Genomic DNA, 16,063 nt, shown 5'->3' on the forward strand with positions numbered 1-16,063 from the left:
TGGCAAAGGTGCTGTTTTATTTGCAAATGTTCCGAATTCACACGTCTGGTGATGAGGCCAGGCTTGAGGAAACAAAGAGCAGGAAACTAAACAGGACAGAGGATGCTGGGTAAAGAATGGGTGGAAGTGACATAAGAGTTTGACGGCGGCCTCCTACTGGGGCACGCCAAAGGGAAAAGAAAGAAACTCATCATCAAAAGAAAACATACGGAGATTGGGGGCATGCCGAGACGCTCAAAACAAGAAGTGAGGAAGCAGGCGAAATGTCAATTTTTAGATGTTTGTTGTAATGGAGAATGACCCCTGTAACGGAACCCTATGTTTTCATGCAGGCTATCAGCTATGTGAGGTTCAGATCAAGGTTCAAAGACAATACGCTAAGAGAATGTTCACTGGAACCATGAATAAATACTTACAAATGTAATTGTTTCTAATCACTCAAGGAAGTAGTTACAGTCTCCAGAAGGAACTTTCTCAAAATTATCTGAAAACGAATAGACCAAGAATCTTGTCAAACCTCAAGATCTGTGGCCTTGGGTACATTTCTTCCTAGTCATAGCTGATGTTCCTCAACTGCATTGCTCTGTGCCTCAAGTTCTTTCCTCAAGTTCTTTGGTGCTTTTGATTTTCCATTGAGCATTCAAAGTCTGTCACTCAAAAGCTTAGTCATTTAACTTAATGAACACATCGCCTGCCTCACTCTCTCTCTCCAGGGACCTATCATCGCTGTCGCCTTCCACGAAGCAGCAAAGTTTGCCAGCAAAGTCTTTTAAAGCTTCCTTTCATATGTAAACACTGAGGGAGTGTAAATAGCATCTTTGCGTCCCTCTGCCTAACTGAACCTCCCTCCCGACTCCTTCCTGTTGACACCTGTTCTCGCTTTGTTGGTGGGGATCTTGAGGCGGAATGATTACGCTCCTAATCAAACAGACGACATACTGTGAGTAATCTGGTGTCAGATTCATGACACTCTGCATGGAAGTGAAATCAAAGCCTTCTTTTTAGCTCTCCCTACACGCTCCCTCTTCGGTTCCCAAACAAACATCTCAGTGATCAATGAAGATGGAGTGCATCGTCTGGGAAGGAGGGAAAGGAGGAGTGGAGAACAGGCTGTTCAAAGCCCAAAATGAGTCTGTGACTGGTACTGCTGTCATGTTTGAAAGGATGGGGGGGAAAAAAATAGGAATGATGGGGAAGGAGGAGAAGGATGCTGGCGGTGGAGCCAACTCCCTCTTGTCTCGAAAGAACACAAGCTCTTCTGGTGAGGCGGTGGCTGACGAGTCATTTCCACGGCCCTGAGAAACCTAATGTGTGTCACAGAGAGAGGAAGTTGTGGGGGAGAAAAGAAAGGACACGTGGAGACGTGAAGCCAAACACCTGAAGCAGTCAGTGCCTCAATGCAGGGTCACACTGGTTATGTTGAGCTGGAACCGTGACCGTTTAGTGAGATGACAATCAAACTGCAAAGCTTCAAATTTGAATGTCTGATTCAACTCACACATTTAATTCATTCGGAGTCTGATCAGCTTGTCCAAACAATTTATAGGCAATGCACAAAGCTATCACTTGGCTATTTGTTGACATTATTTTGGAATGAACTTACTCAATCGAGCCATTGCATGGATCAGTAATTAGTGATTAATTGCATGAATGAGTTGTAGCCCTCAGGCTTACAAAAGGGTCTGCTTCAGTATGACTCAGTCATAAACCATAAGACCACGAGGCTTAACGTTGAATGCCATGTTCTCTCCCAAAATAATGGGCTAGCTTGTGAAAAGGACAGCACTTCACCCCACTCCTCCATTGTATTCCCAATGAATTACGGCCATTAAAAATTCCTTTTGTTGTTGGTTTTTAGATGAAGATGTGGCAATTAAGGGAAATATCAGGCTAAAGAGCTCAGAGATCTTTATTTGTCTCCCTCATCCCCTAAAAATATTCTTAGGCATGGGTAAACATGCAGATTTAACATTTAAGCTCTTCCATAAATGCTTTTGTATCCTTGCATTGTTTGTTTAGCTAAATCATATTCTCTACGCTCACAGGAGGACTGCTGGCCTCTTTCCAGTCACCTGCAGGTGTGTTTGCATGAGTCATAGTAAGTGTTGTTTCGCATGGAGATGCAGCACTGGTTGCTGAAGTTAAAGTAGGCTTACCGGCAGCCTTTCTAAAATGATAAGGACTTTGCTGTTTGTTGGCCTGGATGGACCGGCAAGCCATATCGAATTGGGAAGAAGGAGTGGGAAATGGGCTGTTTAGCCTCAGCCTTAACAGCTGTTTTCAGCGAAGAGCTACCAGCACACACGCACACACACACACCTAGTCTGTCTCCCCCTTTTCCTCACGCTCAGGCTGTAGCCTTTGTGGTGTGAAATGGCATTTACCAGGGTGTAGATGACATTTACACACAGGCTAGTTTGAGCTTCTCCACACTTTTTAGAAAATCCCTTTCTGTGTGTGTGGAGGCAGGCAGAGGAGCATGTCAGTAATGCCTCGTCTGTCAGTGCTGCCTCATGGAGAACCATGCCTACGATTTAATGGGGATTTTATTTTGCGCCATATTCCTCTAGGGTGATGAAGATGCAGCTCTTCGAACGTTACCAGAATGTTTGCAAAGAGCTGCAAAATGATGTCATCACGTGGTTGTGTATACTATGGCCTCCGTGCCACCTCTTTGATCAGTCGTATAGAGAGAACTGATGCGGCATTTGCAAACATATTTTGAACCAAACTGACAAGTGTATAGGATGGCGCGTCACAACTGTTTCCTCTATTGTGTCCTAAAGTAATCATTACCAAAGGGACAAAATATGTTGTTGAAACATCTGCTAGATCAAAACAATTTGAGAATGTTAAGGAAACATTCAGCAATGTGGGGCCCCACTGGGCACACACTGGTTGAGTCGACGTTGTTCCCACGTCATCTCAGTGAAATTACATTGAACCAACGTTGAATGGATATTGAATTGATGCCTGTGCCAAGTGGGGCTAGACTGGTTCAGATTCCGTGTTTATTTACTCAGCCCGACAGCAGTAGTTTGACAGAGCAGAGCTAATTAAAATAGAACCACTGCATCATAATGTTCCTCCAGTCACTCACGACTGTTGGGGCTGCCAGGAAGTGTTGTTGAGAGGGTTTGCATAAAGAAGGAGGTGTTGAGAGGAGTGTCAGTATAACTGAGATTCTTTTGGCGAGCGTAACGTGCGTGCTTTACTGATCATAGGGAGATTCATCTGCCATACGGAGATGAACGCACTTGCACACAAATATGCCTTCTCTAAAACATCTGTGCGCACACAAACACGAACACGGACATGCACGAAGGCGCACCCGCACACACACGCGCACGCGCAATCATATCTTCTCCTCCTCAACAGCCCCCGTCGTTGGGTGGGTTCAGTGCTGTGCCTTTATGCTAAGGAATTGCACATCTGGGATTCAGCTGTGGTTCCCTTTGCAAAAAAAGCTATTTTCCTCGTTCTCATCTCCCCTCTGCCCTGGCAGCCTCTCAGGTTAGCGGCTGGTCCTGATTCCGTGATACAGAAGTGCTGTACGTGGCAGGTCTGCTGTGACCACATCTACTCTCCCACACACACATGCAGACCAGCTGTCACTCACTCTGTGTCTGGGAGAGAAACTGTTAGTCCAAGTGTGAAAAGAGAGACTGAGAGAAAGGCTTAATGCAGTAAGAAAGACCGTGAGAGGGAGTGGGGGGGGGGTGGGGGGGGGGTTCCGTGTCTCTGTATCAATCTCGACAGTCCACCTTGACCATTATCGTGACACTCCATCCTCTTTCAGATTCCCTGACAGTTGAGCTAGAGAGTGGGGAGGGTGGTGACAGACGCTACAGTGCATTCTAACCCAGAGGATGAACACAGGCAGCTGACAGTGCAAAGGCGAGAAGAAAAAAAACGTCATGGGAAAAGTAACCTGGCCAAAGCTAACAGATTAGTTCACATGTCCTCCTCTGTGGCTTGCTTGGCACAGCTGGCCAAAGAGACAGCGTTGCTAAGAGGAGACTATACCACCCGGATAGTGGATCCACTCCAGATCAATTTCATTCAATTCAAAGGGCTTTATTGGCATGGGAAACATATGTTAACATTGCCAAAGCAAGATCATCTGTCAATGAGATCTGTCATCACATAGACCTGTGAACAAGGGCATATACTGTACCCACATCCCACTGGTTCAAGTGCAGAACAGGAAAAAATGGACTCTTGACAATTGGCAATGGAATCAATCATATGTGTGATTCAATAATGTAGAGCAACACATTTTTTAATTCACATCATAGCATGTCCATAGTTTTTTGTTGTTGCCCGAGTTATATTTGAGCCACTTCACTTCACAGTCACTTCAAACAGATTTGAGGGCGTGTCTTGCAGAGGCAAGAAAAGAAAAGCAAAAGAAGGCAAATCCGACATGAAGACGGCGTATGAATAATAAAGCTACAAGGATGCGTGAGGTCAATACCCTGGGGGTAATGGAGGAGTTCAAACAAAGGATGCGTGAGGTCAATACCCTGGGGGTAATGGAGGAGTTCAAACAAAGGATGCGTGAGGTCAATACCCTGGGGGTAATGGAGGAGTTCAAACAAAGGATGCGTGAGGTCAATACCCTGGGGGTAATGGAGGAGTTCAAACAAAGGAGAAAAAGGAATGATGCTGAACAGAGCCATGAAATTTCTGTGATTTGTGCATAGTTTCATCACTTCTTCGCCTTGGTCACATTGCTGCTTAGCGGATGCCAACGTCTTCATATCATGCCTTTATTTATACCGTAGCAAGACTGGGGAGGAATGACTACAGACTACGGAGGCTCAAGAAGCGCAGCCTAATAGTTCTCTCTCTTGGAGGCGGCTTCCCCCTCAGGACAGGCTGACATCCTGGCTCAGGTCCTGTTCCCTAACCTCTGCTCTACACCTTTACCAGTGCCTGCACCACACTGGGCTAGCATCTCCTTGAACAATTATTTACAAAAAAAAGTATTGCAGATTGAGCAAGTGCCCAGAACTCTGATGCAGGATCAGTTTTTTGAGGCTTGAACTCTTTTGCTTAATATTACAGTATTGGTGTGACAAACAGACCTAGCTTCAGCGGTAGAGGCGCACTACGCCCCTGCTTCCAGTCTGATAAAAGTCAATGCCCGCATTCTAAAGAGCTAAAGTGGCCTCTGGTGGACTTTCTGTAGACAGTATAGATACTGAAGCACATACTGTTGGGACCACAGTGGCCGTGCTCTAAAGTCAAATCAACTTAACACTTGAATCTGAGGTGAGCAAAATATGTCAACTGATACCGAACTCATTCTGAAACAGCTGGTTGTCTACTGATGACACAGCACATTGGATAGGCTCAATTCAATCATGCTAAATACCGGGAAGAAATGACAGGGTGAAGTGAAAGTGTGCTCAGACCTAGATGGCTACTGACATCTACTGATAGAAGCATACTGTAATACAATGTGCAACTGCACAAGGGTGAGTGACATGAAATGCAGACTCAGCAATAGGACATCATTCACACACAGCGGGGAGACTTCCTGCGGCACAGAAATCAACAACACGTGCAGCATGTCGAGAGAGAGGGAGAGGGCGCAAATGATGAAGGGACAATAGTGGTAGTCTTGGCAGATTTGAATTCTGTTGAATTCTGTTGTTGTTTATAGCTGAAAGCAGGAAGTTGCCAAACTGTGTATGATGATGTCATATTCCTGAGTCTACCAGTAATGTGACAAATGTTAACTTAATACAACATTCAAGTAATGCACCAATGAGCTAAGCAATCACAAAATGTTTGTGGAAAAAAGCCTGGCAATCGCCCCAGGTTCTCAACACGGGAGTCACTAAAACAGCATTTCTACTTGAGTTTGATCTAATTAACTGATAGTGGAGAAGAAAGAGGAAACTGCTTACATTGAACTTCCTGTCTGTTGCCATGGCACCCGGTGTCATTGCATGCATACGGAACAGACTTTACACACTTGACTTTTTTAGATGTATTTGACAGAGATAATGTCAAATTTGACAGAGATAATGCCTGGGGTGTTGCACAACATATTATCAACCCTTTCTGCAAATGTACTATGTTTAGCCAAAAGGTTTAGTTCTTTTTGATGGAATATTCTGAATGTTTGCCAACACCGTGTTTGCCAACAAAAACACATGATCATAGGGCATCAAGCTATTGGTTCAGGGCCTTCGTTGAAGTAATTACATGCTGATACTTTCCTAGACATGACTGCCCCCTGGTGTATAGTTTAGGAACCCACTCCATTAGGTGTCAGTAGCCGGCAAAAAATGGCATCATTTCAGAAAAATAAAAGATTGCCTAATGTGCAGAAGAGGTGTGTCTCAATTGTGTTAAATGCGTTCCTCTCCTCGCCTCGTTTCATTCATCTGCACTGACATGAACGTGTTGCAGAAATGAAAGCGACTTCCTAACAGCTATCCATTGCAATTGCTTTTCCGTCTCCTGTGTTTTTAGGTGAGATGAAGGTAGAGAAAGCCGCTCTTCCTCTTTCCTATGTCTGGTCATGTTTTTTTCTCGTCTCACCTGTCTCATCGTTGTTTTATTAAGCAGCTTAATGAAAAGGATTTGTAAGGAATGCAACCAAAGTGACAACGGTTGAAGGGGTCTCGATCCATGGTGCCTAACGACCTGTAGGCAGTGCAATACAATATATATATATATATATATAACTGTCACATACACAGGAGCAGTGATATGTGTTGTTTTACAGGGCCAGCCATAGTAGTACAGTGCCCCTGGAGCTAATTAGCATTGAGTGCCTTGCTCAAGGGCACATCAAGAGATTTTTCACCTTGTCTGCTTGGGTATTTTAACCAGCAGTCCTGCAGTTACTGGCCCAACACTCTAACCGCTAGGCTACCTGCCGCCCTCACATACACCACATGAAATAGAACTAGACCAACTACAGCTGCTTGACTCAGGGGTTACCTGACACAACATTATGACATTACCTCATCCCGATCTGCATCCATTTTGCGTGAAGATACTGCAGCTTCATTATAGCCTGTTCATTTTGCCAAAGAATAGCTGTGTCTAGTGGAATATTTACACCCCTTAACAATTCAAATGCAAATTATTTGAAGTTAATCTAGTTTCAGTTTGGAATAGTTGAGAAGACAATTATCTTTGGTGTGTGTAACTGAAGTCACTGTGGTTGCCATGTTCCTTGACACTCCCATGAAACTAGAGTGAGGGGCAAGCCTGGGGTGTTGCACAACTCTGGAAACAGCCCAGACACAGCTTCCCTTTTGAGACCAAAAGGTTTGGTAATACTGCTTCCAGAGAGCGGGGTCCATTTCATTCACAGTACAAATCACTGTGTAAGTTCATTTCTTCTAATCAATGTATTAATATTTTCTGGGAATAACTGTTCTGGTGCTTTTGTTGCTCCCTACAGGATCTAGAAATGCCACACACACACACACACACACACACACACACACACACACACAAACCTGTATTTCCTTATATGGGTCAGCTGCATTAGTGTCAGAGAGTTATCGCAGACAGCAGTCACCAGACGAGAGACACAAATTAACAGATGACCACAGCTGCATTCCACTAAAGGGTGTCACGAAAATGGCCCTGCATTTTCCCTTTCAACACCCAAATGTGTTGGGAAGAGGAAACATACAGGCGATAATAGAAAGAGAACGAGAGGACAGAAGGAACGGAGAGATTAAAACAGAGAGCAAATGGTGGTGCAAGATTTATAGACGCTGAGCAAGTGATAGTGAATGCTGCCAGGATTAGAGGCAGGGACAGAGAGAGAGGCAGAGAGAGACGCAGAGAGAGAATGAAAGAGAGAAAGAGAGAGAGAGGCAGAGAGAAATATAGAGAGAGAATGAGAGAGGCAGAGAGAGAGAGAGAGAGAGAGATGCAGAGAGAGACGCAGAGAGAGAGAGAAAGAGAAAGAGAGAGAGAGAGAGGCAGAGAGAGATGCAGAGAGAGACGCAGAGAGAGAATGAGAGAGAGAGAGAGCGACAGAGAGACACAGAGAGAGAGAGAGAGGCAGAGAGAGAATGAGAGAGAGAGAGAGAGAGGCAGAGACAGGCAGAGAGAGACGCAGAGAGAGAAAGAGAGAGAGAGCGACAGAGAGACAGAGAGAGAGAGAGAGAGAGAGAGAGAAATACACCGCTCTGGGGCGTGCCCACAAAAAATGAGTTCTTTAAGGAAATGCATCTGAGGTCGGCAGAGTCACAGAAACAGGGTGGTGGGTATAGCGAGAGGGCAGTGTGATTCTCCAACCCCTTTATGTGAAGCCTCCTCTTGGAGCACTGAGTCGATCTGAAGCCAATGGTCCATAGGCACGCAGGTAAGCATTTCATAGCACCGTCATTTCAGTCTCAGTGGAAGATGATGTTGTGTGGTTTGTGTGTCCAACAACTGAATTTCTATGTGTGTGTATGGAGAGCGTATCTTTCTAACTGTATGTAGGTGTGTGTGTGTGTGTGTGTGTGTGTGTGTGTGTGTGTGTGTGTGTGTGTGTGTGTGTGTGTGTGTGTGTGTCTTTGTGTGTTGGAGAGCATATTTTCACGTCTGTTATTAAGTATTAGGTGTTGTGTTTGTGCACAAGTAATTGTGTTTCTGTGTACAGTGCAGGCAGGTGCCTTCAAATTAGCTTGGACATTTATGACCCGAAAAAGCATGATTTAAACTCCATAGACTCAGTTGTCTGTAAGACATTAACCATAATGTCAAACCTCTTTTTAAAGAGTGGGTGCTTGGCTACATTGTTAGAGGCGGAGAATGCATGGAAAATATGAGCAGGTTTTTGGCAAGGATATGTTAGACCATCGCTTTAGCAACAATGACCACTTCTGTGCTAATCAGAAGCATGTACAGACAAAGACAAAACCTTGAAGTGACAATAGCTTTCTAGCAGCTGAAAAACAACTCTGCGGGCAAATGTGTAAGTGTGTGTTATGTAAGTTTGTGAATTGGTGCATGTGCATGTGCTTGCTATGCTGGTCTGTCTAACCCTATTCATGCATCAAGATAAATTATATCACCTACGATTGTACCGCATTGAAGTTACCCAACATCTTGACAGGAAACAGCTCCTTATCGTACTCAACAATCTCATCAAGCTCCTCGGGTCTCTTATAGATGTAGGATCTTAATTTGAGCCAGTTTGCTACGGCATGAAAATAACCCTGCAGCAACAGGAAGTGTGAATTATTATAAGGATTATAATGATTAAATATTTTAGTAGGGGTTGATACATTTTTCGTATCGAAATTTAAAAGTGGAAACGACAAACTTCAGAAGCCATTTTAAACGTCAAACACACCACACGTTTTAAATGTTGTCCTGCAACAGGCTGACCAAATTAAGATCCTAAATCTGTATCAAAACATCCTGTGTAGAGGGGTGGGGGATTGTGGCAGATATCACAGGTAATCAGCCTTTGTAGATCTGAATATGAAGAAGAGACAGTTGAAAGGGGATGAGCTGAAAATATGGACTTGTGGAACTGTCCATGAAAAAATGAGGTGCAAGAAACTAAATTTAGAGGCTGAGTCATTGTGTAAAAGCCAAGTTTACACATTTTTTGACAATGCAAATGGGTGTCCATAGGCATGATCTCACCCAAGGTAATAGATACAGTATGCATAGTGAAAGAATAAGTTAGCATTGCTACTGCCTTCTTGAGACTTGAAGTGCGGTCTACCCATGTGATATTGGCTAACCCTATGCCTAAACCAGTCACTTGATGTTGAAAATCATTAGGCATCAGCCAATCCAAGCAGCCAAACATCTCCCATGTCCATGTCTAGCACAGTCCAAGAATAATTGACTGCTTGTTGTTTTTGGCATTACTTCACATTTAATTGTCAAATATATTTAGTGTAAGATTTGATTCTACTTTTAACACTTGGAAACACGTTTCTCCGGAAGGATGCCAACACAGAAGGTCATGTTGCAAATTGAAATTGTCAGCCTTTGTGTTTGAGCGTCTCGGACAGCTAACTATTAGCTCTGTCAGCTTTAGCTTTCATTGACCCACCAGGAAATTTGACCTTCACTGTTTGAAGGAGTGTGTCATCTGAATGTTTGAGGCCAAGCCATTTTGAGCCATGGGAAGACAGTTACAGCATACAGAGCACTGGTAGCCAACTTCTTCTATTTCATTTTAATAATGTCTCCTTCTTATGGCTGTTTCACACAGGAAGTAAGACTCTTCCGTAAAAAGGTGCCACACATTTTGAAACAAGACAGCCAGACTTGTGATGTACTGTAGGTCAGGTTTTATGTGTTTCAAGGAATCACACAAGAGAGAGCTGTGCAAATGCACTTCAACATTTTAACGGTACCAATTTATAGCCACAGTGTTACATTTGGCAAATTAGTGATCAAAATGTTAATCATGAGGTAAAAGACTCGTCTTACAGAGCTGCTGTTATACTGTGTGGAGTGTCTGAACGAGACTAAAGCTCACACCTGAGATCCACGCTACTTATTTTATCAGGGTCTATTCAAATCAGAAGATGAGCAAATAAATCGAAGCGGTGTCTGTAACCTTTGCCATGCAAAACAGGCAGTTACTGATGGGTGTGGAAGATGGACATTATGTGCAAACCCAGAAGCGTAACCATTAGATATGCAAACTTGAAAGGATACGCAAGCGAGTTTCCAGTGTGATTTCCCACATACAGTCTATGACCTACTTAATTAACTCAAGTGTCTGGTTGATCAAGGTTTCTAACTCATGTGGTCAACATGAAAGTCCTAGTTGTGGTAGGCGACAATACGCACAGTCTCAATCCCCTCTCATTCTCCCACAGATTATTGAATGAACATGGAGATGACTGGTTACAGTGGGTCTTCATAATCCATGCAATTGGTAAATTACCCTTTTGCCATAGACTATGTTTAACACACCTATGACAGAGGCAGTGCATTTAAGGTAAAACTGGCAGCTGCAGTGTGTCTTAGACTTCCTCTACTGTACAAACATTTTTTTCCCCCTTCAGGCTATCAGAACCAACTAACTTCAAAGGCTGGATGATGTGACATGTTTATCATACTTCCTGTTGGTATCTGAGCAACCATACAGAATGTCACTCTGAGTCACAGAGTTCCATTGAAAACATCCCTTGAGGAATAGAAGATCAGACAGATTACAGGACCAATTAAATCACTGTCTGCACTTTTGTCCATTTGTGCCACTGGACTTTGAGTGAAGCGACGTTAACCCCGACAATTACTGTACTTTACGTGCTGTGCAATGCGACAGGATGAGCTATTCAGAAGATTCTAATAAGAATAAGTCATTTTTATTCCCAAAAGGGGCTGCATTCCTGCGTTGTTGTATTATCTACTTTGGAAGTAGGAGAGAATCTCTTCGAGAAAGAGTGGATGTCCGGGCAAGGTAAAGAGAGTAGATAATAGTATCTAATAGTAGATAATAGATATAATAAATATTCATAGTATGAATATGATAGCCTACGTTAAACTTGTCTCCAAGACTCGATATTGACATCTGACCCCTAATGTGTCCAAATGAAACCCCACACTGCTCCAAGGACCAACAACAGCCTCTACTGACACAGACTTGCCAGCAAAGGGGAAGATTTATTTATTTGGGTTTTTCCTCTTGACCCCCACTCTAGAACTCAGGAGAGCAATAATCTTGGTCGTCCAAGGTCATAACTCAACTTCAAACAATACTACCGCAGTGTGAGTTCCTCTTCCTCGGTGTGATTAGTAAAAGTTAACCGTGCCAACTGCCCCTGTGAAGGCCCAGTCCAGTCAAAAACGTACATTTCCTGTGTTTTATGCATATTTCCATACTATGAGGTTGGAATAATACTCTGAAATTGTGAAAATTATGATTATGCCCTTTTACTGTCAGAGCTTTTTGAATAGACCGCCTGAAATGTCTGTCTGTTTTGGTGGGATGGAGTTTTGGCCTGCCTGGTGACATCACCAGGAGGTACATTTGTTCATAAACCAATAAGAAAGAGAGTTCCAAACCTCTCTGCCAATAACAGATCATTATCAGTTTTCCACTCCCCACTCAGACCACTTCCAGACAGTTCTAGCAAAATGTCTGCTTGAGAAATTGTTCTTTGCTAAGAAACGATTTTGGTTCATTTTTGACGATTTTAATTGAAAACAATCACAGTAAGTACTGTACATAATTGTTAGCTAGAAATAATTTGATATTGAGATTTTTTAATGTAAAAAAACAGTTGCGTTGGACCTTTAAGTCCTTGACTAAAACAGAGGAGCCTTCGCTTATCTTAAAGATCATTTGACAGAGAAAAGGTCCAACAGTGAACCAACCTTACCGTGGCTGAGACCAGACAATCAGATATTGCACTTGACCCCATTATTGTGTCTCATCAACTCTTCACTTCCTTCCAAGAATCAAAATGGAGTCCTTCAGCTCTAAAGACATGGCCATGAAGGCCCAAAACAAAATCCTCAGCCGTATGGCCAGCAAATCCATGGTGCAGATGTTCATTGATGACACCAGCAGCGAAATCCTGGATGAGTTCTACCGCGTCTCCAAGATACACTCTGGGAACCGCACAGAAGCCCAGAAGGTGGTCAAAGACCTGGTCAAGGTGGTGGTTAAGGTGGGCATTCTCTTTCGGCACGATCGCTTCAGTCAAGAGGAGCTCAGCCTGGCACAGGACTTCAAGAAGAAGCTGCACCAGGGGGTCATGACGGCAATCAGCTTCCAGGAGGTAACTTTACAGGCAGAACACTTCAGAGCCTCATTTGAACTCTGCATGATGCCAACAACCTAAAGCCTGCATGATATAATCACCTGGCATCACCCTACAGTCATTGATCATACCTGGTAAAATGTCAAACTATCTGGACAGAATCCTAAGGGGACTTTAATAGGAAACAGCAATGCCCCACTTACAATAGTGTCTATTCTGAAGCCAATACCATAAACTAGCACCTGTTACAGCTGTTATAAATCAAATTTCAAATCAAATTGATTTATATAGCCCTTCTTACATCAGCTGATAACTCAATGTGCTGTACAGCAACCCAGCCTAAAACCCCAAACAGCAAGCAGTGCAGGTGTAGAAGCATGGTGGCTAGGAAAAACTCCCTAGAAAGGCCAAAACCTAGAGAGGAACCAGGCTATGAGGGGTGGCCAGTCCTCTTCTGGCTGTGCCGGGTGGAGATTATAACAGAACATGGCCAAGATGTTCAAATGTTCATAAATGACCAGCATGGTCAAATAATAATAATCACAGTAGTTGTCGAGGGTACAGCAAGTCAGCACCTCAGGAGTAAATGTCAGTTGGCTTTTCATAGCCGATCATTAAGAGTATCTCTACTGCTCCTGCTGTCTCTAGAGAGTTGAAAACAGCAGGTCTGGGACAGGTAGCACGTCCGGTGAACAGGTCAGGGTTCCATAGCCGCAGGCCGAACAGTTGAAACTGGAGCAGCAGCACGGCCAGGTGGACTGGGGACAGCAAGGAGTCATCATGCCAGGTAGTCCTGAGGCATGGTCCTAGGGCTCAGGTCCTCCGAGAGAGAGAGAGAAAGAAAGAGAGAAAGAGAGAATTAGAGAGAGCATACTTAAATTCACACAGGATACCGGATAAGATAGGAGAAGTACTCCAGATATAACAGACTGACCCTAGCCCCCCGACACATAAACTACTGCAGCATAAATACTGGAGGCTGAGAGGAGGGGTCAGGAGAAACTGTGGCCCCATCCGATGATACCCCCGGACAGGGCCAAACAGGCAGGATATAACCCCACCCACTTTACCAAAGCACAGCCCCCACACCACTAGAGGGATATCTTCATAATAACTCTGTTGTAATTACTACTGTGCTGTCACTAATATCTCTTCTCCGTCTATTTGGCCCAGGTGGAGTTCACATTTGATAAGGCTGTCATGACAGAGCTTCTGACGGATTGTAGGGACATCCTGCTGAAGCTCGTAGAGAAACACCTGACTCCCAAATCCCTCGGGCGCATTCGGCATGTCTTCAACCATTACTCTGACCAAGACCTACTGACCAACCTCTACACCCCCGGTGGCCCTCTCTGGCCTAATCTCACCAAGATCTGCAGAGACCTGAACAAACTGGTTGAGGAAGGCAAGCTATGAGTGGGAATTCCAAACAGTCCTGGAAAAATGAGAAACTTTTGCAAGCCTATTAAGGAATTCTGAATTCAGTTTGCCCAATGAAAATACCAGGAGATATCATTTTGATAGCTTAATGGGGACACTGATTCAGTGTCAGTTGATGATGTAGATATTGATTTATGTTGGGATCTTTATGAGGGCATGGAATCATCATCCTTGCTTTACAACATAAGCCATCTGCATTAGGACTGGGCGATATAATATGTATGTGTCATTATCACAGTATGAATGTGCATGATATGCATCGTCACATTTCAGTATCTCACGATATTACCTCTACCTCTGCCTCGATGCATTTCAGTCCAACGCTGTGGGAGCTAAGTAAAGTCCATTCAAGTATGATATATGAAAGAAAAATAGCTTACATTTGACCAAAATCACCTATGAAATCCTCCAAAGAGAAAAAATAACCTGCTATATATCTAACCTGCTTCTTTGTCAGGACTCCCTGCTTCCAGCACGATAAGATTGCATCTCTGGTCTACTTTCAATTGATTTGTCCTCCTTTTTTAAGATATTCCGTTTCCGGGGAAACTAATGGACTTTAATAGGACATCAGTCTGCCTGTTCAGTCACAGCAGTTGCTAACCTCATTTAAAGTACTATTAAAATTTAAAGTGGCTATCTAGGACCAACAGACAACCACCTCAATTAGTGTCAGGGCCACATCTATGCATGCAGCCTTAGTATCTGTCTGATCACTGACTGTTCTGCTTGTTACAAAGAGTTTTTGAGACCGGCCAATGGCATTTCATTTCTAATCCATGTCTGAATTAAAGTCCTGCTGTACAGTCTTTGCAATGAATGTGACGATTGGATGGTCTTTATAAATTGCTTCAAGTTTTCAATCAATCAGTGATAATTCCACAACATTAGTATTCCTCTGAGCTTTCTGGAAACACTGCAGATGGACCATTTCAAAATGAAAGGTTTTATTTTGTTTCAGGGGTAGATCAGCTTTAATATTGCAGATAGATTGTATCTTCTGTCAATGTAATTGTTTGCATCGTTTCCAATCCCCCATATATTTTTTGGGGAAATATATATTTATGTTTATCAGCTCGGGGGCGGCAGGTAGCCTAGTGGTTAGAGCGTTGGGCCAGTAACTGAAACGTTGCTGGATTGAATCCTCGAGCTCACAAGGTAAAACTCTGTCGTTCTCCCCCTGAACAAGCCAGTTAACACACTGTTTCCCGGTAGGCTGTCATTGTAAATAATAATTTGTTCTTAACTGACTTAACTGGTTAAATAAAAAAAATAATACATGCATATATTTAAAAATATATTTCCTTTATTGCTATATTTCCACCCCTCCCTAATTGGAGTAAACTAGCGAACAATAACACTTAGGCCTCTACTTCCAGGTTATACATACTATATACTACTTTACAATAGTTATATTTTGTTTGATTTTAGTCCTGTCCTTCCTCTACCCTCAACCTCTCTCATCTATGTCTGATGTCCATCCAGTTTGATTTCTATTTGCCATATATTTTTAACTGTGCTGTTTCACAGATGGACCATGTTAGGAGATAAGGTCAGAACCAGAAAAAGCTTTGCTATTGACTACAAAGATTCTATTTGATATTTTATGAGTGTGTTAAGATCGCATGATGAGGTTGGGGGGATATCAGTGCACGAGTATGTGTAAACAACATATTATGAACAAGTTTGTAGCATTTCAGCAGTAGTACTTAGTGGGTGTTGTGCAATGGTAGTAGAATGAGGCAATAATTGGCCATGAACCATAACACCTTCCACAGGAGAAATAGAATCACAAAGCAAGTAAACTCTAATGGTGTTCCCTACCCCTTTGCAAGCTATATGTCTCCTATAACTGTCTTAGATGTACACCATTTGAAAGTGAAAATCTAAAATTAAAGGCCTTACAG

General features: G+C 43.2%; 1 protein-coding gene across 1 annotated transcript; it reads left to right on the forward strand.

Annotated features, from left to right (window-relative positions):
- Nucleotides 1–7,542: 7,542 nt before the first annotated feature.
- Nucleotides 7,543–15,440, forward strand: LOC110496268 (tumor necrosis factor alpha-induced protein 8-like protein 2). The gene is made up of 3 exons (XM_021572062.3): nt 7,543–8,350; nt 12,410–12,734; nt 13,890–15,440. Exons 2-3 carry the CDS (start codon nt 12,417–12,419, stop codon nt 14,130–14,132), a joined length of 561 nt encoding a protein of 186 aa, XP_021427737.1. The 5' UTR covers nt 7,543–8,350; nt 12,410–12,416; the 3' UTR covers nt 14,133–15,440.
- Nucleotides 15,441–16,063: the final 623 nt, after the last annotated feature.

The sequence above is a fragment of the Oncorhynchus mykiss genome, chromosome 18, assembly GCF_057628025.1.
Source record: "Oncorhynchus mykiss isolate SJ-2025 chromosome 18, ASM5762802v1, whole genome shotgun sequence".
Lineage (NCBI taxonomy): Eukaryota > Metazoa > Chordata > Actinopteri > Salmoniformes > Salmonidae > Oncorhynchus > Oncorhynchus mykiss.